The following is a 24,287-nucleotide window of genomic DNA, read 5'->3' as shown; positions in this document are numbered from 1 at the left end:
GGGTTCGATTCCTGCTCTGGGAAACATCCCACGTGCTTCGGGCAACTACGTGCATGCATCACAACTGCTGAGCCTGTGCTCTAGAGCCCGTGAACTGCAGCAGGGCACGCTGTGGCCATGAGAAGCCCGTGCCCCACAGCTAGTAGCCGGTTGCCACAACTAGAGAAAACTCGCAGCAACAAAGACCCAGCACAGCCGTAACATACATAAATAAATAAATAATCTTTTTTTTTTTTAAAAGAACTTAAAATTTTAGAAGAAAAATTGGGGGTGGGAAGCTGAAGTTAAGCGACCACCGTAGGCTACTCAGCTAGCTAGTATCTCTCAGGCAGCACTTTCATTTCTAATCTCATGTACAGTTTAATAATTTAACAGATAATAGACTAACAGGTCAGTGGAAATGTTTACAGGGTATTTCAAAGCTGTTAATTTTTACCACTTGGACTTTTTTTTTTTTTTTGAATAGCTGGAGATAGTACTTAGAGAGGGTGGAAAACAAAACCTGTGTTTGATTTGGTGGTTTGTCTGCCTCAAGTGGGAACAACCGGGAAAGCAAAAAGTTCGTCAAATGAAATTTTTCTCCTCAAGTAACTGTTGGGATTCCTTACGGTTAATGTCTCTCGTTGCCAGCCCCCCGTTTTCTTTAAATACTTTATGTGTGAAAATTGTCACACAGTTGCTCCAGAACATTAAAATAGATGTGCCAAAGGGTGTAAATTTATTGTCCAAAAAAAAATTCCTTGTGTCTTAAAAAAACAGCTTTCTTTTCCTTCTTCAGTGTGTGTCGCTGTACCCACAATTTTGGATCTTCATCTCTGTCTGTATAGTATGATTATCCAGCATTTTAAGTAGATCTGAAAAGCAGAAATTTGGGATTCATTCTTGAGCCTCAAACTGGTAGCAATTTTAATAAAATGTTAGGGGATGTACCATGCTATGCCATAATCAGTGGCATCACCACTGAAGTGGAATATTGGAGGCGAGTCACTTATAAGAGTTTGACGTAAAGATTCAGATGGAAAGAATCAGTGAGCAAAGTGCGATGGCAGCAGCGTCCCTGGGCATCTGGCGCCTGGGGGACAAGGGAGCATATCTGCTAAAAACCTGGACTCTGGAGGCAAAGAGCTGTTGGGAAGTCTTGGCTCCAAATTGTCAAGTTACTTGTCCACACCTCAGTCAGTCCCTTCATCTATAAAATGAGAGTAATAACCTATTTCTCCGTTTACTGTGAGGATGAAATGAGATAAGGCATGAAGTGTTTAGAAAGGCACTGGCACACAGAGACTCAAGACACGAATTGCTTTTTACAGGAATCCATCTCTTTATGAGCAGAATAAGTTGGCTCATTCTTTACAGAACAGCTGTGTGTGGAGTAGTGCACGCTGACCATCTGATCTGGGGGAGCAATCAGTTTATTTTTCAGGTTCTGGTTTATCTCAGAAAATCTTGGTCCAAAAAGGCTGTGTGAGTTTTGCAGCTGATCTAGCAAGACAGAAATCAAACTTCAGCATTCCTGTGACATATTCAGTCCTTGTTTCCCCTTGATTTTTATTATGTCTCATTTGGGTATTTTATAGACGGGGGCAGGAAGAGAGAGTGAGTGGCCTTCCTGTTTTCTTCTATTTACTCCTTTTCTGCTCTGTTCCCTTTATATTCTCTCCCTTTCCCCATCCTTTATTTTGAAATCATATGAATGTGAATGGGGTACAAGCCTTGGTTCATAGATCTATTCCGTTGTTTTCCTGGAATGTACTTGACCCTGTTAGAAATCACACATTGGGTGGGCTGTAGGAGGTGTTCAGAAGAAAGATGCCAGACGTGAGCCAATCCCCAGAAAACACCTAGTCTGATGGGCCCACACTGAACACCAGACTCACCTTTGCGCCCCGCCCCCACGAGCTCTCCCCAGCTGTGTATCAGGAGTTGTTGTTCAGTCGTGTCTGACTCTGTGAGCCCGTGGACTGCAGCATGCCAGGCTCCTCTGTCCTTCACTATCTCCTGGAGTTTGCTCAGATTCATGTACATTGAGTCAGTGATGCTGCCTACCATCTCATCCTCTGCTCTCTGCTGCCTACTTCTCCTTTTGCCCTCAGTCTTTCCCAGCAGCACGGTCTTTCCCAGTGAATCAGCTCTGCGCATCAGGTGGCCAAAGTATTGGAGCTTCAGCATCAGTCCTTCCAGTGAATATTCAGGGTTGATTTCCTTTAAGATTGACTGGTTTGATCTCCTTGCAGTCCAAGGGGCTCTCAAGAGTCTTCTCCAGCACCATAGTTCGAAAGCATAAATTCTTTGGCACTCAGCCAAAGTGTCTTTATGGTCCAACTCTCACATCTGTACATGACTACTGGAAAAATCATAGCTTTGACTAGATGGACCTTTGTCGGCAAAGTGATGTGTCTGCTTTTTAATACGCTGTCTAAGCTTGTCATAGAATTCATTCTAAGGAGCAAGTGTCTTTTAATTTTGTGGCTGCAGTCACTGTCCTCAGTGATTTTGGAGCCCAAGAGAATAAAATCTGTCACTGCTTCCACTTTTTCCCTGTTTTCCATGAAGCGATGGGACCGGTATCAGTAGTACTGGCTTTATATCCTGACGTCTTCCCTCCATCTGCCCACTCCAAGATTTGGCAGACAGAGGAATGATTCCTCCTGCTGCTTCATCTAGAGCGAAAATACATTTTTGGTGAGATTTGTCACCCAACTTGTAGTAACCAAATGGGACTGTGCGTACGGCGCCTTGTTCAGTTCTTCCAAAGCGGTTCCTCCTGTTAAGGAGCTGAGTTCTGTCTGCTGAAAAGCTCAGTCTTTCATTCAGAGCCGTGAGTTTGAGCAGGGAGTGTGTATTCGCTTGTTTTGACTGATCCCTACTAGTTGGCCCACCTGAAATCTGATCCTGGACTATTTCTTCAATGCCAGGCCCCTAAGTACAGTGCCAAAGCCCTTTGTGATCCGCTCTCCTCTGCTTTCCTCTCCACCCCTGCCTACCCCAGCCTCCTGTTTTTGCCATACATACCCTTCATTCCTGCCATACCCAACTGCTTTTCGTTCCTCAGATGTCTCTTTCTCCCTGTGTGCCCCTGCATCTGTGCCCTTCCCTTCCCTGTTTCAGCGTTCTTACTGCTAGACCATCTCCTAGAGGTCACCTCTCCTCGGGAGTGCTTTCTGACACCCCGCCACCCTCACAGTATGAGCTATGGCTCCTCACCGGGCTCCCTCACAGTGAGCACCGGTTGAGTTTCCTTGTCTGGCTGTCACTCAAGATACTGGCGAGGACTGCATCTTATTTATAATCACCATTCTTTCACATAGTAGAGGGCGGTTCCTGGCTCGTGGCAGGTGTATCATGTTTACCTGGTTTGCCTTTCATCTCTTTCTTCCTATAAAAATACGTATGTGCCTGAAATTTCACCGTTATTTCTGTATCAGCATAAGACATACATGCATGTGCACGCACCTGCACACACGTATGTACACGCTGTTGCTCTTTGCTTTTTTCCAGGTAACAATATATCCTAGAAATTAGTTCATGGGTTTTCCTCAATCCTTTTTTTTTTTTGGTAAATTTATCAAAGTATAGCATACATATTAAATTGTGCACAGATAAATGAACAGCTTGATGACTTTTTCCAAAAGGAGTATACCTATGAAACCAGTATCCAGGTCAGGAAATAAAAGGCGACCAGAAGCCCCCTCCCAAACCACCCCCCCAACACACCCCCACCCCTGCCCTAGATACCTCTTCCCAGGCTTCTGACACTACAGATTAGTCATGCCTCTTTCAGGCCCTGTGTACATAGAATTCATGTGTTGCACGAGAGACGCATCCATGTGGTTGCATATAGTTGTAGTTGATCTCTTCTAGTGGCTGTGTCGGAGAAGGCAGTGGCACCCCACTCCAGTACTCTTGCCTGGAAAATCCCATGGATGGAGGAGCCTGGTAGGCTGCAGTCCATGGGATCACAAAGAGTCGGACACGACTGAGCGACTTCACTTTCACTTTCCACTTTCATGCATTGGAGAAGGAAATGGCAACCCACTCCAGTGTTCTTGCCTGGAGAATCCCAGGGACGGGGGAGCCTGGTGGGCTGCCGTCTCTGGGGTTGCACAGAGTTGGACACGACTGAAGCGACTTAGCAGCAGCAGCAGCAGTGCAGTGTGTTAAGGAGCATTACAAAGCCAAGCAACTTAGTGGGGACCAAGCGTAAGTGAAGTCTCTCAGTTGTGTCCAACTCTTGGCTATACAGTCCTTGAAATTCTGGGGCCAGATTACTGGAGTGGGTAGCCGTTCCCTTCTCCAGGGGATCTTCCCAACCTAGGGATCGAACCCAGGTCTCCCACATTGCAGGCAGATTCTTTACCAGCTGAGCCACCAGGGAAGCCTAAGAATACTGGAGTGGGTAGCCTATCCCTTCCCCAGGGGATCTTCCTGACCCAGGAATTGAACCTGGGTCTCCTGCATTTTAGGCGGATTCTTTACCAGCTGAGCTACCAGGAGCGAGAGTACCAGAGAACATTTTTAGGGAAAATGTTATCTGTTTGGCAGCTCTGCTCGGTTGGTACAAAGGAATTGCTGAACTTTTCTTCGTGACCAGGTTCATGTAACGAAGCTGGTTAACTCAAAACATTTTAAGTTCCTCTCATAGTGGAGTAGGGAGCTAATCACAAGAGAAAAGCTTGAAATCCCATATCCATGCACAGCTGAGTTCAGAAGGCTCCACTGTTCGTTGTCCCAACTTAGATATGTATGTATTCAAGTACTTATTCTCCATCCTCTGTGTTCCAGACACACTGTTCCAGCCACCAGCGGCATAGATCCTGCCCTCACGGAGCTCACATTCTAGAGGGAGATAACACGACAGATTAAGAAAAGGTGTCATATGTTAAATAAAAGAATAAAGCCGGAAAGGAATGGGGGGTGCACACACACACGTGTTGGGTGTTGGCGTTAAGACACAGATTTTAAAGGGTAGTCAAGAAAAAGGGATGGCTTTCTTAATTCTGTTTACCTTACCCAGCCAGATGTAATGAACATTAACGATACACATTTAGGTTAAAATTATGAGCTTTTTAAGTATATAGACTCCTCTAATTGTGTCAATTCCTCTTGGGTTCATTATGTCAATTTACTTTGCTTTTAAGCCGAAATGTCAGATTTCATTATCTAGTGAGGAATTTTTTATGAGTCAGAGTCATTTATTAACCTGTGTGTTCAAGTGAAAACGGTGTTCCCTGACTCCTAAGGATGTGGAGGCCGCCTGGAATTCTGATGGAGGGAGGAGAGGATGCCTTTCCGTTAGGGTGCCCACTGCTCTGCTCCCGGAAGCTCTCCAGTTAAAACTGTGGCCCAAGGCTGCCTCCATGGGCACCTGGATGGAAATTTCCGATTATTTAAACCTGAAAGGGGCTTATTTCTCTCAGCTGAGTTATGATCACAGGAGACACCTCAATCTAGAAGAGGGGGCAGGACAGTAATAAACATTTCTCATGAAAGTGTAAAAAAGCTACAAGTAAGCCTGAATTTGTAGTAAATGTTATTTTAGCATGTATCACAGGGCAAGGGAGCTGCCCTGGGCAACAGTGGATTAGGTAAATTCAGCATTTCTGTTGTAGGATTTCTTTGGCCCTGAGCTGTTGCATATTTGCATCTCCAAGAGGGGGCTCGAGTTGTTGGCAGCGCTTTGGTAACAGATGGCTCTGGGCCCATCAGACTGTACCTGCCCACTGTCGGCACAGGCCACACACTCTTTGTCAGGTGTGGACCCCTGGGCTGAAATCCAGAGCAGCCCAGGACAGTGAGTGAAGTCATGGTGATTCCAGGAAGAGAGCGGGTAGGGTGGTTAACAGAGGAAGCGGGGCTGTTTAGCATGAAGTTACAGGTTAGGCGGGGTGGGTGTGAGCCTGGTTGACAGTGTCTGTTTTCCGATATCTGAAGGGTAGGAAAGGAACTTGACTCTTCCGTCAGAGGGCAGGATGAGAACCAGCGCTTAAAAGCGGCTGGAAAACATTTTGGACCCAACCCAAGGTAGAGTTTTTTTCTGAAGATGGCTCTAATGTACTGACTGACTGCATTCTCAGAAGGCACAGTTTTTGGGTGGTGGTGTCTGAGGAGGTATTGAAAAGTGTTCTTTAAAATCCCATCCAACCCTGAGTCTATGAATCTGTGATTATTTTCTTTGGCAAAAATTTGCTTCTCTGGCTTTTTTTTTTTCAGCCTTTTGCTAATTCCTGTGGAGAGTTTACAAAAAACATTAATAATATGTGGTTTGTGTAATTTGTTAATTGAATGACAAGATGAACACATGAGACAGTTGTTAGCAAACTAAGACAAAATAAAAACAAAAGGCACATTTTTGAATACCACAGAAATCCTAGAAGGGGAAGACTGGAGAAGTAGCTACACTGGGGTTTGAAGGATTAATGAGATTTGCACGGCCGCAGGGAGAGCAGAAGCATTGAGGATCAGCAGAAGCCCAGGCACGAAGGCCAGAGATGCAGAAGGCTTTTGAGGAGGAGCTGTGTGGGTATATCTGTAATTAAGAAAGATCCGCCCGGCAGCTTTGTGTAGGAGATAAAGACTTGATTGCCATCTTCTTAAGAGCTATAGTTTAAGTCATGTGGGTGTGAAATCTCTGAAGGACAGGTGGCTAGAACACAGATGAGCAAGTTCTTAAGCTTAGCGGTTAGAGCATAGTTAGACCTGGTTCAGATCCATCCCTCAGTGACCTTGGAGAAGCAAGGTGGAGAAACTGAAGCCTAGAAGTCAACCCTGAGTCGGATAGTATTACTTGCCTCTTAGGTTATGAGGATTAAGTGAGATAAAGAATTAAGTGCTCGATATGTGTTACTCACTATTACTGATTATGTAGCTGAAGTTCCCTACCTAGAGCGGTGATTCTGGAAACGTGCTCCTCTGCCCAGCCACACGGGTGTCACCTGTGAGCTTGTTACAAGTGCAAGTTCATGGGCGCCACTCAGACTTAGGGAATTAGGGTCTGGGGGTAGGTGGGAGGTGTAGGAACGGGCTCCCCAGGTGATAGGCAGGGAAAGGTTTGAGAACAGCCCTAGGGGAATCGAACAGAATTAGATAGGAAGGGAGTTGTTGTTTTTTTCCCCCCCTCATTTATTTATTTTTAATTGAAGGATAATTATGATATTGTATTGTTCTCTGCCATACATCAACATGGATCAGTCATAGGTTTAGAGTTTTTTAAAGAGGGGCTAACAATGGTATCCTTTACAGTGGAGAGGATAAAAAGCTCAGAGAAGATGAAATTTGGGGGAAAAGAGGTAGTGTGTATTTTTTGCAGTGCGTGACAGCTTTACACAAGTGTTCAATAAATATTTGTCTTTATATTATTGAAGACAGCTGGTTTAATAGTATGCTGGGGATGGAAGGAAGATTTGGTGTAATACGTATAACATACATAATATATAGCCTAAGTGATGAAAAAATATATATTTACTGCAGAATCACATGAGAAATACGATACTGGATGAAGTTTAAATCTTAGATTTAACTGCCTGCCTACTGTAGCCAGGCAAGCTGCTCTCTGGTAAATAGTGAGGTGCTGCTCTTTGTTTTCTGAGGCTTCACAGCATTATACTTTCTTTGAGGATTTGAAGCTGTTCCTCCCCCCACCCTCCCACCCCCTGCCGCCCCGACCTGGGAAACTTTTTTATGCTACAAGAGAGTTAACACTGTGTCTGATCTCTCTGGCCACGCCAAGAGTTAAGCATGCCCTTGTCTTCCGGTCACTGCCAGGCCTCATGTGAAACTGCTCCCTGGTTTCTGAACATTGACTTCTCTTGTTAATTATTTGACGGCTCTGGTTTTACCTTAGAGAAGATCTGAAAGCTTTTATGTCCCCGATTACTGTGGGCCACCTGGGGGTTTTCCACATCAAGCGTTGTGCCAGTTGACTTGTCCCTGTCCCCACCCCCCATCGCCAGCACAAGCACCAACCACGGTAGCTGGAAATAAATTGACTTCTAAGCTGCATCCACTTAGTCCTTATTTACTGCCCATTATGTGCAGGACGCTGTGATAATAATGAGACAGTGTCCACAAAACATGTCTTGCTGAAGAGCCAGGACCTCATGAGGCTGTGTGGATTGAGTCTGGAGGAGAGGCCAGGGCTGTCTGTTGCGTACCTGCCTGGAGCCTGGTTGGAGGTCAGCCAAGTGTTCAGACGAGCCCTAGCACACGCCTAGGACTTAGCAGACTTAGAAACATGCCGTCCCCTCACCCCTCTCACAGTGACTGGTGAGGGAAACGTGAATAAATTAGAATGGCTGGTGAAGAAGCTATGTTTATAAACCTTACAGTTTCTTTCAAATACATAGCATTTGAGATTGCAGACAGAGTACAGGAATTATACTAGAGATGGGCTAATTTCATGCTGTAGAGAGACTTCAGGAAAACCCGAGGGGAGGTTGCTTTCCAAAGATGATGGTGATTGGGCAGTTAATCTGTTGAGTATATGTTTTTGTTTGTTTCACCTTGTTTTTATTGAGCTGTAACTTGCGTATAACATTCTTTTAGTTTCAGATGCACAACACGATGGTTGGATGTTTCTATGTATCATGAAGGGAATCTGTTTTAATTGACATCCGGATCAAGCCACTTGCTCCTTTTCCATTGCTGTGAACTTTGGGGCTGAGGCAGATGGATAGTGAGGACTGCTGGCATTCTTTCACTATCTTCTTCTTTCTCTCCAAATAGTGTAAAAAAAAAAAAAAAGTAGCTGGAGCCTTCATCACTGCTTTTAAAAGATAGCCAGGACCAGACCTACATCTAAGTGATTCCAGAAGGCAGGGCAGTTGGTGGTTTCCTTTCTCTGAGGATAACCAGTGAGTCTGAGAATGTGAATTTAAAAAGAGCGGAGATCTTTTCCGGAATGTTTTAATTGATCCAAAAGGTCTTTCTGATCATATCAGGGCTAGAATACTGCTTGGGTATTTGAAGTTCAGGTAGAATATAATTTTTTAAAGCTGTCGAATATGGATAGATATTCCCCTAAGTCCTACTAGCTACCCAAGGAAGATCAGTGCCCTGAAAACTTAGAACCCAGTATGGAAAAGAGAAGTTATGGCTTTGTAGAACCTTAGCACCTAAAGACGTTTCAGAAAGAAAAGGGGGAAAAGGAAAGAAACTCAGAGTAATGCGGTTTTTTGGTGTGTTTTCTGTTACTGACTGCTTCTGAATTAACCCCTTTTCCGTCCCCTTCTGTTTCCGCAGTGAACACCTACCTCTTCATGATGCAGGCCCAAGGCATCCTCATCCGGGACAACATGCGGACCATCGGCGCACAGGTTTACGAGCAGGTGGTCCGGAGCGCCTACGCCAAGAGGAACAGCAGTGTGAATGACTCAGGTGCATTCAGTAAACGGGGGTCTGCTCAGAATGTCTCCTCCCAGAAGAGGGACATGTGCTTCAAATAATTCTCTTCGATGGAAAAAACGTGCATTGTGGAGGAGGGGAAGGTTTGACTGAGTCTTAGGTTATCATCAAAAGAAGCTCTTGCCAAAGGAGTCCTTGTTTGTTCTGTGGACAGTATGTTAAGGGTGACCGGTTGACTCCACTTTCACTTCATGAAGAGTATCTTTCAAGAGCCCCCCTTTTTGTGTAGTTGCCCTAAGTAGGCAGATTAAGCATGTATCTTTAGGACACCAGAAAGGCAGGAGCACCAAAAATATTTAGTAAATAATTTGATTTCAAAAAATATATCCATACAGCCTGTGAGGAAAAATAGGTTGGTTGGACTTGACCTGCACGTATTTTACGGGTTAGCATCGTGGGGTTCGTTGGTTGGACTTGACCTGCACGTATTTTACGGGTTAGCGTTGCAGGGTTCATTGGTTGGACTTGACCTGCAGTTATTTTATGGGTTAGTGTTGCGGGGTTCGTTGGTTGGACTTGACCTGCACGTATTTTACGGGTTAGCGTTGCGGGGTTCGTTGGTTTTGTTTTCGCATTCCATGTGGTGCTGGTGTGCCCACGGTGCTTTCAGAGCTAATCTGGTCCTGGCGGCCACACAGGAAGAATTGCACCATCTCATCCCTTCCCTCAGATGCTCCTCGAGCTTGGCCAGCCCAGTAGGCCCGGTTCACCTTGTTGTGTCTAAATGCTTTAGTTGAAACTTAACAAACTTCCATTTTGTAATCATCAGGCAGTCTGGGACAGTTTCCACAAATTATAAAAGTGACTTCAGGAAGAGAAATTGAATGGATCTCCTAGCTTGCCTTCCTTGGTCAGGTGTGATTTTCACCTGGTGGTTGAATGCCAGTTGCATGCCCGTGTTTGGTGGTCAGACTCATTTAGCTTTGAAGAAGGCTTTTCAGATTATTCAGCTTAGCAGCAGTAACGGACCCCAGACTGAACATTTCCGCCTCAGTTTTTGGAACTTGGACCTGTAGCTTTTATTATCTTTTAAGTGCTAATTATGTAACGAGAGAAAAAGAACACCAAGGTTAGATGGCTTGCCTAACATTATATTGTTAGAACTTGAACCTGAATTGTAGGTTTGACTAGCTATTTTTTACAAAAGACTATACATAGCAAGTTCTTTTTGAGAGAAAGCTGTCTTTTTTTATGTCTTTTTAACTCTTCCAAAAATTGAACAGAGGAAGTATTTCCAGATGGTTAAATGGGTCTTCGTGAAGCATCTCCAATCTCCAGCCAGGGATGGTTTTTATTTAGAAAATGGATTTTGAAATTTCAGTTTACTTCGAATTCATGATTTACCTCTTATTTCTTTAACTGAGGACTAATGTGCTTTCCCTGCGGCTTCTTACTGATCTCACTCAAGCCTAGAATTATAAAACACATACATTTTTCAAAACACTTTGCTCCAACTCAACCCTTTGTTCCTCTCTAGTAAGTTCTAAGATTATCCGGAACTCACTGAAGAATGTGTAATTGCTTTGCAAATGTTGCAAATGAGAATTCTGTGGTGTTGGGATCTCAAGAGGAAGCACTACCTCTGAAAGGGAAGTTCAGTCCTGAGAACTGACCACGTCCTAATGTGTGAGTCTGCCCTGCTGGCCGGTTTAGCAGTAACCAAGCACCACAGATGAGTAAACTGATAAGCTTCGATACTTCCTTTCTTCTTGAGTGCATGCTGAAAGTCACTTTAGAGATGTCCGACTCTTTGCAACCCCACAGACTCTAGCCCATCAGGCTCCTCTGTCCATGGGGATTCTCCAGGCAAGGATACTGGAGTGGGTTGCCATGCCCTCCTCCAGGGGGTCTTCCCAACCCAGGGATCCAACCTGTGGTTCTTAGGTCTCCTACATTGGCAGGTGGGTTCTTTACCACTAACCACCACCTGGGAAGCCCTTCTTTCTTCTTAAAAGTTTGCAAAGAGCAGGCCGTCAACTTTTCAGAACTTTCCAGCCACATTGTGGCCTCAGGACAAATGGCCTGAGGCCTGCCCCGTGCCTAGAAGAGGAGTCACTGTAGCTCCTGAAGTCAAGGGAAAAGGTGAGCACAGTTCATTGTTTGTGGCACTCAGTGTGAAAAGGATCCCACACGCATCGTCTCACTTGATTTGCGAATGGTTCCCTTGGGTAGGCAGGATTTTACTTCCATTTTTCCCATGTACACGTAATCTTGGGGGTGTTGGTGTGGTTTGGTCACGTGACTTTCCCTAAATCCCGCCCCAAACCTGCTTTTGGTTGTGTGATGACTCTTTTGACTGAAGGATGAAGCCATTCAGAGCTCTTTCCCCGTGTCACTCTGGATAATGAAGCGAGTATGATATCCTGACCTTTACCCTGTCCGAGTATTCAGGCCTCTCCAAGGGCAGAGCGTGCTGGGGCTTCTCGCTGGGCCATTGACGAGCTGGTCTGCTTTCTGTCAAAGTTAGAGGGCGTGCAGCAGGTCTCTGTCCCCCCGCCACTGCCGGTCTTGCAACACAAGCTCACGTTAATTCCCTGAGGGCTCGTCACCCTAGAAGCTGAGCAGAGAGTGAGTTAGCCTCTTGGAAGGCTTATCCAGGGACCCATTATTATTTGAACTTGCATGTGTTTATCTTCAAATTCAGTTCAGTTCAGTCGCTCAGTTGTCTCCGACTCTTTGCGATTCCATGAATCGCAGCACACCAGGCCTCCCTGTCCATCTCCAACGCCCGGAGTTCACTCAAACTCATGTCCATCGAGTCGGTGATGCCATCCAGCCATCTCATCCTCTGTCGTCCCCTTCTCCTCCCGCCCCCAATCCCTCCCAGCATCAGAGTCTTTTCCAATGAGTCAGCTCTTCACATGAGGTGGCCAAAGTTCTGGAGCTTCAGCTTCAGCATCATTCCTTCTAAAGAACCATCCACTAAAATCACTCTTCCCAGCATCACTTGGGTCAGACTAGGTAATCATCCATTTTGAGTTTAATGTGTCTCTTTTCCTTGTAAATTGTAAGTCTTTGTCGTTGGGACCTGATTATGATGGGGTTCACACTTTGTTTGCATTATCTCATGGCCTCCTCACGAGAGCTCAGGAAGATAACTGCCGTGTCCCCATTTTAGGGGCAAAGGGGTCAGAGCACACGAGTTTTAGGACTCCGCGCCATGGCGGGGTTGGGACTTACTGACCTCTGAACCCCAGCAGCGCCCTCCTTGCCTGTGTTGTCTTTGTACCCCCTGTGCCTGGTACCCTGCCTCACACACAGGAGGCACAGAGTAAATGATTTTTGAGTGCACGAGTGGATAGATTTAACAAGGAAACACACCTTTAAATGTTGTAACCTAGATCTGAGATTACCATCTTGATTGGCTTCTGCGTTATTGGCACATCCTTGGTGACTAAATGTTGAAGAGGAAACATCATTTCATTGCAGCTTATCCAGTAAAAACCAACTGTTTTTTAAAATTCATTTCAAAGTCGTTTTCTGCCTAGCACAGTCAGAGAGAGCGTTTGGGACCTAAAGCTGCTGAGATAGCCAGATGACCATCACTGCTGACCCGGCCACTCTCGCCAGGAGCTTGGTGAGAGTGGCCTGGCTGAGATAGTTCGTGAACTGTGTTGACCCACCCCGAAAAAAGTGCTGTTGAACACATCCACGTTCAGAGGTCTTTAGGAGGCCAAGTGTGGCTGAAAAGCTTAGTGTGTCGTTGAAGTAATGCCAGCTTTCTTCACCCTTGAAAGCAAACAAGGCTGCTGCCTAAAAAGAACGTACCTTAAGAGATCAGGACCGTGACCTGGAAATAGCCTGAAATAGGGCTTCCCTGGTGACTCAGTGGGTAAAGAACCCGCCTGCAATGCAGGAGATCCAGATTCTATCCCTGGGTTGGGAAGATCCCCTAGAGGTGGGAGTGGCCACTGCCCCAGTATTCTTGCCTGGAGAATTCCACAGACAGAGGAGCCTGGTGGGCTAGAGTCTATGGGGTCGCAGAAGGTCGGGCACGACTAAAACGACTGCGTATGCACGGAACGACGTGGAGAAGCTTCTTGTCACTGAAAGCCATTGGTATGTGAGACTGCGAGTCTGGCACGGTCTGCTCTGGGTGGTTGAGAGAGATGCTCAGGAGACTGTTGGCATCAGGAGAGAATTCTCTGGGTTCATCCAGGCCAGCCATTTTACTCATGTGTTTGAGGTGAGTGGTGGGGTGGCCTGGCATTTCTCATTCTTAAATACAAATTCCCAGGCACTATTCTACCCAGAGAGACAGTTCTTCCCTCTGTATACATGAGCACATACACACCAACCTCCCCACACTGATGACCTGAGTCCCCTTCTGGTTACATACTCAGAAAAACGTCCTCTTGCCCACATCCTCCAAAACAGGTCTGTTGTTGTAGACAGATAAAGTCATTGCCAGGATGTTTTGTACTGTATTCAAGGAGGTGGATGTTCTTAACCTCTTTCTCTCTGGTTTTGGGTGGTCAGTCCATAGTCGTAATGTCTCCTGTCCCAGCAGGTAGTCATCTTAAGTGGGCTAAATCCCAAAGAATGCAGATTCTTTGTATATTACAAGTACTTTTAAAGATGTCCTGATGACATCTTTCTAGTGTGTGTGTATGTGTATTCCCCCCCCCCCACTTTTTTCAAACAGAGAGGCAGGTGCTTGGCCTTTTCGCAGATGGGAAGAGAAAGTAGTGATTCCTCCTGGACCTGTTGGTCAGCACTGTGAAGTCCCCACTCAGCTGGATTTGGTAGTTTGAGGGAGAAAGCAGAATTTTAGCACCCCCACATATTGGGGTAGCCACATAAACCTGAGTGCATATTGGACTTCCCTGGGGGCTTTACAAAATACCGATGTCTGCACCTCATGCCCAGAGGTTCTTATTTAATAAGTCTTGGGTATAGCCTGGGCACAAGGATATTTAAGAAGCTTCCTGCTGCTAAGCTGCGAAGTCGCTTCAGTCGTGTCCGACTCTGTGCAACCCCATAGACGGCAGCCCACTAGGCTCCTCTGTCCCTGGGATTCTCCAGGCAAGAATACTGGAGTGGGTTGCCATTTCCTTCTCCAATGCATGAAAGTGAAAAGTGAAAGTGAAGTCGCTCAGTCGTGTCTGACTCTTCGCGACCCCATGGACTGCAGCCCACCAGGCTCCTCCGTCCATGGGAGTTTCCAGGCAAGAGTACTGGAGTGGGTAAAAAGCTTCCTAGATGATTCTAATATTCAGCCAGGACTGCCAAACCACTGATGTAAAGCAGAGTTCACCAAGTAGGCTGTTTGAATCTACAGGTAGGAAGCATGTCCTCTGTTATAAATACAAAAACAGTTGCCTTCTTTGGTGCCTACCTCCCTTGCTTGAAGAACATGTTTTGGTTCAATATGCTTTAGATTTAAATTAAAAAGTAAAATCATGGCCATAGAAATTCAGCAGGCCGGCTTTTTCTCTCAACGATTCCCTCATTCAGTTGGGTTGTACTTTAGAAGACCAAGAAATTGGTGTTTGGAACCCCTGAGGAGAGTAGGCAATATAGTCCTCCCATTTCCAGGCAGCTGGAGGAAGAGAACTAGGGCCCCACAGTAACCAGGCACAGTTTTTACCATGGCGTGCATGCGTGCATGTGAAGTAGCTTCAGTCGTGTCTGATTCTTTGCCATGTCATGAGCAATTAATCTTCTCTGCCTCTTCCACTTTAAAAGGCTTCTACTGCTAGTGGGAAGGTAGATTTTGTTTAAGTTTTTACATAAAGAATTGAAAATTAGAATTGATGGAATTAGGGTTTGGTGGGGTGGGGGTTCTCCAAGGTGTAGGGCAAGGTTATGGACTTTCACTTAGGACTTGTATATTTGAGGCTTTCTTAACAAGGACATTATTAATTTAGTAGCCGGAAGAAAAAAAATAAGTGGTCTTTTGTTTCCTGCTTGCTGCTGATGAAACAGGAGGGAAGCGGGCAGGGCACAGCCTTTAAAAGAATGACGTAGCTGTTGAATACGACATAAACTGGTTAGAACCAACTGGATCCAAGATGGTGGATGAGTCGACTTGCACTAGACTTTGAGCCTCAGTGTGGTTCATTGTAACACATCAGTAAGCTGAATGACAAACCATGGGTACCATGACAGTTCTGGGCTGACCATAAAAGGTCAAAAAGTGGGCGGTGACCCAGTTCCTGAAAATCTCCACCCCTTCCCGAAAATAGTTGCAATAATCCTCCCCCTCATTAGCCCATGAAATACCAAGCCCATAAAAACTAACCACCACGTATTTTGGGGCCTATCATCTTCTGAGATGGTACTTGCCTGGTGGCTCAGTGGTAAAGAATGTAGAAGATGCAAGTTCAGTCCCCGGGTTGGGAAGATCTCCTGGAGAAGGAAATGGCAACGCACTCCATTATTCTTGCCTGGGAAACCCTATGAACAGAGGGGCCTGGTGGGCTACAGTCCACAGGGGTCACAAAATTGTCAGACACAGCGAGCAACTAAACAATAGGGACAAATGTCAAGGTCATCAACCCATAGTTTAATCAGGTCTCAGACTCGCACCAGGCACGTCTCCTCATAGGAGTTCTGTATACGGTGCCTCACTTTCCTTATCGGTAAAAAGATAAGAGATTGGAGGACCCCCTTCATACCTCCCTCTAGAAAAAAGGCATTTGCAATAAAGATGTCACTGAAATAACAGTAGATATTGTGTGTATGTAGGTGTGTTTAGTGCTGTAAACCCTTAAAAATGAGAAGCCCAAGAAAGGAGACCACCTCAAAAAATTACGGAAGTTGGAAAGCAGATGGACCAGTGATAAAGGACTTCACAGACCTGAGAAAACTCACTGCTAATGTGCAACAAGGAAAGCCAACCACCCCATAGTTGATACTGCAGAATCTCTCAGAAGCTCAGAAGTTAGAATATCAGGTATTTCTGGAGATAAAAATAAAGGGGGCAACTAAGATAAAGATGGATTGAAAGCTGTTTAAAAAGCAGCCCAATATTCTATCCCCCAGCCTGGCAAAGTACTGGAGACTCGATAACCTCCAGCCAGAGATCATAAAACAGAGGGCCTGCAGCTGGGCACCTGGCTTTTTTCAGGGTGCCCCCAGCTTTTCCTCCTCCTGTTTCAGGATGCTTGTAACAAAGACTGTACCATTCTGGCAGGAGATTAGAATGACTTCTCTGGGGAACCTGACCGGACCAAGAAGAAAGACCCAAAGATACTGACCCTGGAGATTTCCCATCCAAACCTCTGACCAGAACACCCTCCAATGAAGAACCTCCATCCAGACGCTTCCAGTTAGCTGATTCCGAGCCCCGTTCTTAAATGTTAGCAGATGGCCAAGTGTCACTGTGCTGGCGATCAAAACAAGTAACAAATTGGAAGAAACAATATGCTGGGAGGAGAAAACTTAACCAGCACACATGTTCTCAAGGGTCAGAGGAAAAGGATTGTAAACATGGAACAAGATATAGAAAAAGATGGACGTTCGGAAAATTAAAAGGACACTTGGAAATTAAAAAAAAGCAGGAAATGATAATTAAAAGGACTAGATAAAATTGAGGAAATCTCTCTGAAGGTAGAGCAGAAAAATGGCAGGATAGAAAGTCAGGTAGAAAAGATGAGAAAATTATAGGGCCAGGAGGCCCAACATCTAAGTCATATTTCTGTTCTCTAGAAAGAGAGCCCAGAATACAGAAGGCAGGAAATCGTCACCACAGTGATACCTCCGAAAAATTCTTGCACAGGACTTGAATCCCCAGACTTCAGAGGCCACTACATTGCCAACGCAGTGGGGCAGGCACACCAATATCAAATTTCCTGAACAAAGAGAAAGTTCTTCACGCTTCCAGAAAGAAATTACTGTTACCTTTTACAAAGAACGGGAATTGGCATGACTTTGGACTTACAGGCCCAGGGAACTATAGAAGGAAGTGGAACAGCACCTTTACAATTCCAAAGGAAAATTTATCTCCAGCCTAGAATTCTGTAAAACCCATGTATCAAGTGAGGAAGAATAAAAATAATCAGATATCCAAGGTTTCAAAATCACTTCCGTTTCCCTGCTTTTAGGAAGCCGCTGGAAGAACATGCTTTACCAAGTGAAAACAAAGAAGCTGAAGTTAGGAAAACTGAGGTTCGACACTCAAGGGAGGTGAATGGACTCCCCTGGCCACTGATGAAGGCAGATCCCAGAGTAGCCTGAGTGGATCACACTCCCAGGAACACCCGTCCACGTTGCAGTGGGTTGGGAGGCGCTGGACCTTCTTAGCAAGAGGAAGACCCAATGCCTGTGTCTTGAGGGGAAGTGAAGTGGCGAAGGGCAAGATATCTACTTGTCATCATTCCACGTAAAACGAAGCAAACAGGAAAACAAGACAATCGGGGCCGGGGGGGGTGGGGCGGGGGGCAAAAAACTTTGCAGGAAAGGAAATGTAATCATCCTTTCCACATTTCTCAGCAACAGAGAATGTTTGTTGAATCATCATAATAAAAATACTGAAGATTGTCCTAACCACAATCAGCATGTCTGACTGCAGGGATACTGGAGGATAGGAAGGACATGTGTGTGGTGGGGGCAGGGGAGGAAGGGTACGAAATCTTCATCCCCAATAGTGAGAAGTTAACAGACCTAAAAACAAAGCATTGAGATCAACTGTATACCATAAAAAAGAACAGAACTGTGCCATTTGTAGAGATGTGGATAGACCTAGAGACTGTCATACAAAGTGAAGTCAGGCAGAAAATAAACAAGTATTGTACATTATGAACACAGATATGTGGAATCTAGAAAAGAATGGTACTGATGATCTTATTTGCAAAGCAGAAATAGAGACACAGACATAGAGAATATATATATATATATATAAGATCAGATCAGTCGCTCAGTCATGTCCGACTCTTTGCGACCCCATGAATCACAGCACGCCAGGCCTCCCTGTCCATCACCAACTCCCGGAGTTCACCCAGACTCACGTCCATTGAGTCAGTGATGCCATCCAGCCATCTCATCCTCTGTTGTCCCCTTCTCCTCCCACCCCCGATCCCTCCCAGCATCAGGGTCTTTTCCAATGAGTCAACTCTTCGCATGAGGTGGCCAAAGTACTGGAGTTTCAGCTTTAGCATCATTCCTTCCAAAGAAATCCCAGGGCTGATCTCCTTCAGAATGGACTGGTTGGATCTCCTTGCAGTCCAAGGGACTCTCAAGAGTCTTCTCCAACACCACAGTTCAAAAGCATCAATTCTTTGGCACTCAGCCTTCTTCACAGTCCAACTCTCACATCCATACATGACCACAGGAAAAACAGCCTTGACTAGACGAACCTTTGTTGGCAAAGTAATGTCTCTGCTTTTGAATATGCTATCTAGGTTGGTCATAACTTTCCTTCCCAGGAGTAAGCGTCTTTTAATTTCATGGCTGCAGTCACCATCTGTAGTGATTTTGGAGCCCAGAAAAATAAAGTCTGACACTGTTTCCACTGTTACCCCATCTCTTTCCCATGAAGTGATGGGACCGGATGCCATGATCTTCGTTTTCTGAATGTTGAGCTTTAAGCCAACTTTTTCACTCTCCACTTTGATCAAGAGGCTTTTGAGTTCCTCTTCACTTTCTGCCATAAGGGTGGTGTCATCTGCATATCTGAGGTTATTGATATTTCTCCCGGCAATCTTGATTCCAGCTTGTGTTTCTTCCAGTCCAGCGTTTCTCATGATGTACTCTGCATATAAGTGAAATAAACAGGGTGACAATATACAGCCTTGACGCACTCCTTTTCCTATTTGGAACCAGTCTGTTGTTCCATGTCCAGTTCTAACTGTTGCTTCCTGACCTGCATACAAATTTCTCAAGAGGCAGGTCAGGTGGTCTGGTATTCCCATCTCTTTCAGAATTTTCCACAGTTTATTGTGATCCACACAGTCAAAGGCTTTGGCATAGTCAATAAAGCAGAAATAGATGTTTTTCTGGAACTCTCTTGCTTTTTCCATGATCCAGCGGATGTTGGCAATTTGATCTCTGGTTCCTCTGCCTTTTCTAAAACCAGCTTGAACATCAGGAAGTTCACGGTTCATATATTGCTGAAGCCTGGCTTGGAGAATTTTGAGCATTACTTTACTAGCATGTGAGATGACTGCAATTGTGCAGTAGTTTGAGCATTCTTTGCATTGCCTTTCTTTGGGATTGGAATGAACACTGACCTTTTCCAGTCCTGTGGCCACTGCTGAGTTTTCCACATTTGCTGGCATATTGAGTGCAGCACTTTCACAGCATCATCTTTCAGGATTTGGAATAGCTCAACTGGAATTCCATCACCTCCACTAGGTTTGTTCGTAGTGATGCTTTCTAAGGCCCACTTGACTTCACATCCAGGATGTCTGGCTGTAGGTCAGTGATATATATATATATATATATACACACCAAGGTGGGTGTGGGGTGAATTAAGAGGTTCGGGATTGACATATACACACTATTGATAACTATGTATAAAATGGATAACTAATAAGAACCTACTGTAAAGCACAGGGAACGCTACTCAGTGCTCTGTGGGGAACTAAATGGGAAGAAAATCCAAAAAAAAGAAGGGATATATGTAAATGGATACCTGGTTGACTTTGCTGTTCAGCAGAAATTAACACAACTTTGTAAAGCAAGTATACCACAATAAAGAAAAAAAGGACACCGCCCAAAAAAGAAAAGACTGGCTGTATAGGCTGATGGAGATAAATACTAAGGTATGCATATATGTACATGTTAGCTGCTCAGTTGTGTCCGACTCTTTGCGACCCCATAGACTGTAGCCCACCAGGCTCCTCTGTCCGTGGGATCCTCCAGGCAAGAATACTAGAGTGAGTAGCCATTCTCTTCTCCAGGGAATCTTCCCAACCCAGGGATCGAACCCAAGTCTCTTGCATTGCAGGCAGATTCTTTACCATCTGAGCCACCAGGGAAGCCCAAAATACTAAGGTAGTTGATGAACACAAGTGAGAGCATTTCCTTTCAGAAAGACATGGGCCGGGATGCTGGTTTCTCTTTTTTAATTATGTTGCAGGTTGTTTGACGGTGAACTGACTGCATATAAAACTATAATAACAGTAAGAATAGAAACACTGGTGAAATAGTATTGTCTGATTAACATTTCTATTGATGTATTGAAATTTTAGCTGAAGGGCTAAGTCAGCATCCTGCCTCACGGAAAGATAATGAGTTAGAAAAATCCTTGTTTGGTGGGCATCTGAGAATTGCAGAGATGACGACTTGCACCAATCGGAGCTGCCTTTTCTTTTCTTTCCTCTAGATTATCCTCTCGACTTGAACCACAGCGAATCCTTCCTACAGACCACGACTTTTCTTCCTGAAGACTTCACCTACTTTGCAAACCATACCTGTCCCGAAAGGCTCCCTTCCATGAGTGAGTAAAGTGCTTGCTTATCTTCCTCTGCTTTTAAAACCGATGTCCTTCTGTTTCATTAAAATAAAAGGGAGAGTGTTCTTGATCTCTCGATATGTCTACTTACAGAGAGATTATAAACTCTTCCTGGCCCTTGGAAATAGGAACTATGAAGGTTGCATGTGTCCTGGCTCCTCTCGAGCCCTTCTGCAGGGTCGCCTATGTTCCTGGTGCCATTTCCCACCACATTTTTCACTCTTTGCTTTGTAACTTGAGGTCTGTTAAGATATCCTTGAGAAAGTGTAGGCAACCAGCTTTGTCTTTTACTATAAATCTCACACTGATTGTATAACTCATTTAATATGAGGGAAGTTATTTTCTTAACAAAGTGCTGGTTAAGAAAAATTCTTGCATCTTTTCTTTCTCTTCCTTTTTCCTCTTCCCCTTCCTTTCCTCTTTGCTTCAGAATCTCGTGTGTAATCTAAAGCAATGACAGTGTCCTGTTACACCTTTCCTGTGCTTTGGGGCTTCTTGGACTGTCTTCTTCCTGACTTGAGTTCGAGATGATGCATGTTCTGAGTTTGGCCATGACCAGTTAGGGTCACTTATCAGTGAATCGGGCAGCGTGTCTGCACTCGGCTCAGGAGCACACAGAGATGCTACCAAGCTCAGCTGCTTTTCTCCTTCCTCTTTGAGAAGTTCAGCTGCTATTGTACTTGGTCTTCATTTCTTTCTACATCCTTGGCAGAAGCAGAACTCCCAAGTCTTTATTTCCTGATTTGCCGCTTTACCCAGTAATAGGGATGAACTGAAACCCAATGGGTTGGGAAGCAGACGTAGGGACCCCCCCATCCTTGTTAAAAAACACAACCCACTGAAAAAGCACTGAACCACTCCAGAGATTACAGCCCTGAATGTAGGAATTTCGTGGCCTCTTACTAATTTTCTCCCCCATCTCTGTTCAGAGGGCCCAATAGACATAAACATGAGTGAGATTGGAATGGATGCCATCCATGAACTCTTCTCTAAAGACCCAACCATCAAGCTGGGCGGTCACTGGAAGCCGTCAGATTGTGTGCCTCGATGGAAGGTAGGGTGGGGTCAGACCCCAGGTGCTGGGAAGCCTACCTGGCACTTGCTGTCATGTGAATCACCATGGATTTCACTCTGACATTTGGTAATTTGCACCCTACTTACCACTTACTGCAAAGGATTTGCATCTGATGGAAACATATCGGAGGAGTGGGTTTCCCTGAGGACTTTGCTGTAGCCGCAGACATACGCATTGTTCTGGTCACTGAACCAGGACCCTTTCTCTTCCTTCCAGGAATATTGGCTAAGCAGTGGGGGAAGGCGGGTGGTGGGTCTCTCCTGATAGATTTGCAGAAGCCATCTTCACAAATGCAGCGCTTTATGCTTTATTTGGCATTGTTGCCATGAATTTAGTGGAGTAAAAAGCAGAACTGTCTGGCCTGACTATGAGAATTGTTTAGTTTTTCCTGCACGACTGTAATCAGGAGACATCAGTAGTGTGGCTCGAGTTTACGGCAGTGGCTTAAGTCAATTCTCTCAACAAGTGTTGAGTAAAGTGCTTATTCCACGCCAGCCCTGTGAGATGCTGCAGTGCAGCAGTGATCAAAGCGGATCTGGAACAAAGCAGCGTTTCCACCCCATCACTGGGATGTAAAATCAATTTAATGATCAGCGTTAAATATATATATGTGTGTTTTTTTATGTCAGTTAAAAGTATTCATTTAGTATATGTGTTGATAATATGGGGCTTCCCAGGTGGCTCAGATGGTAAAGAATCCACCTGCAATGTGGGACAACCCCTGGGCTGGGAAGATCCCCTAGAGAAGGGAATGGCTACCCGCTCCAGTATTCTTGCCTGGAGAATATACAAGACACAGAACAAGGCTTTGCTCTGATATAAAGGAGTGTTAAGACATCTCACCTACCCTCCTAATCTCTTAGTCTAGTGGTTGGGACAAGCACACCCACGTTGTTCTAAAACAAGCTGCGCTAGAATAAAGAAACAGGAGATACTATTGACATAAAGGGTGACTGCAGAGAAGTGGAGGGTAAGGCAGCTCGCCGGAGCCCCCCAAGCGAGCCGGGCCCCAGTGCTGTGGGAGTAGTCGAGGGGACTCGCTGACTGGGCGGCCTCTGTCACTGTGACCCGCTGCAGGTGGCCATCCTTGTCCCCTTCCGGAACCGCCACGAGCACCTCCCGGTCCTGCTCCGACACCTCATTCCCATGCTCCAGCGCCAGCGCCTGCAGTTTGCGTTTTATGTGGTGGAGCAAGTGAGTGGCCCTTTCTTCTCTCTTCTTTCTCTTCCAAGACTACAGTTGAGAGAGCTTCAGGCTGATCCATCCTTGGGGTTAAGAGCCCATGAGATGGAAAACTCACGATTGAGTGGCTCTGTGGGGGCAGGGAGCAGAGGGCGTCCTGCGCTCCTCCGTAGAGACGTTCAGTACCAGCAGGTCTGCGTGCTGCCTGGAACCTCGTTACCCTTGAACAGAGGCCTCTTGTGGGCTGCTTTTCCTGGAACTGCTTTGGGTATTGTCTTCACATTTGAGACCCAGGAGATAAGGGGCTGCAGGTAGAAATGGCCGTGTTGTTCTTCCTTCTGTGTAGGGGGCTGGGTACCCTTCTAAATGCCGTTACACAGCTGACTGTGCCTTCAAATGGCCTTGGGAGAGAGAGGCTTAGGTTTATCCTTATCACCCTTTTTTATTCCTGAGGAAGTTGAGGCCAGAGGTCAAGTGATGGTGAGTCAGTGATGAACCAGGCAGGACCCACCTCCCTTCCGGCCCAGTGATCTCTCAATAAGGTCTCCTTTAGGCAGGGCTGAGGCAGCAAAGATTCTTCTTCAAGAGTTCTTTTAAAAATAAAGTTCTGCTTCTTTTAGGTTGGCACCCAACCCTTTAATCGAGCCATGCTTTTTAATGTGGGTTTTCAAGAAGCAATGAAGGACTTGGACTGGGACTGCCTAATTTTTCATGACGTGGATCACATACCAGAAAGTGATCGTAACTATTACGGATGTGGACAGATGCCAAGGCATTTTGCGACTAAACTGGATAAGTATATGTATCTGTGAGTTTCATTTCCTTTTAATTAAAGAGGTTAAATTTAGAAGGATGATGAAAGATCCAAGGATGACCAAATCAAATTAGCTCCAACGTGAATCGCAATCTACTGATGAATGGATAAACGAAATGTAGTATATCCATTCATATGATGGAATGCTATTTGGCAATAAGAAGAAATGAAGTACTGATATATGTGACAGCCTGGATGAACCTATATGCTCAGTGAAAGAAAACTAGCTACAAAAGACCGAGTATTATATGATTCAGTTTGTATGAAATGTCCAGAATAGGCAAATCTGCAGAGACAGAAGGAAGAACAGTGGTTGCATAGGGTTGAGGAGAGTAGGGAGAAATGAGTGACTAACTGCTGTTGATGGGTACAAGGCTCCTTGGGTAGGGGGGTGGTGATGAAATTGATTAACACTGATT

The 24,287-nt window shown here is 45.2% G+C and overlaps 1 protein-coding gene and 1 long non-coding RNA gene across 20 annotated transcripts in view; one reads left to right on the top strand and one right to left on the bottom strand.

Annotated features, from left to right (window-relative positions):
• The window catches only part of B4GALT5 (beta-1,4-galactosyltransferase 5), a 77,088-nt gene that overhangs the window by 45,104 nt on the left and 7,697 nt on the right, over positions 1 to 24,287 (top strand). The window contains exons 1-7 of one of the 19 annotated variants that reach the window (XM_055545270.1): positions 5,205 to 5,506; positions 5,932 to 6,021; positions 9,238 to 9,372; positions 20,669 to 20,782; positions 21,727 to 21,851; positions 22,950 to 23,066; positions 23,675 to 23,862. In XM_055545270.1, the coding sequence (XP_055401245.1) occupies positions 9,255 to 9,372; positions 20,669 to 20,782; positions 21,727 to 21,851; positions 22,950 to 23,066; positions 23,675 to 23,862 (662 nt within the window). In that variant the 5' untranslated portion in view covers positions 5,205 to 5,506; positions 5,932 to 6,021; positions 9,238 to 9,254. The other 18 variants (XM_055545265.1, XM_055545272.1, XM_055545261.1 and 15 more) reach the window with 18 other exon arrangements.
• On the bottom strand, positions 4,636 to 5,339 carry LOC129626075 (uncharacterized). Its single transcript, XR_008701742.1, has 2 exons — positions 5,201 to 5,339; positions 4,636 to 4,836 (listed from the first exon to the last, which is right to left on the bottom strand). It is a non-coding gene; the product is annotated as an uncharacterized LOC129626075 (long non-coding RNA).

The sequence above is a fragment of the Bubalus kerabau genome, chromosome 13 (genome assembly GCF_029407905.1).
Source record: "Bubalus kerabau isolate K-KA32 ecotype Philippines breed swamp buffalo chromosome 13, PCC_UOA_SB_1v2, whole genome shotgun sequence".
Lineage (NCBI taxonomy): Eukaryota > Metazoa > Chordata > Mammalia > Artiodactyla > Bovidae > Bubalus > Bubalus kerabau.
Note: the sequence above shows the minus strand (reverse complement) of the source record. Positions and strands in the feature narration are given on the sequence as shown.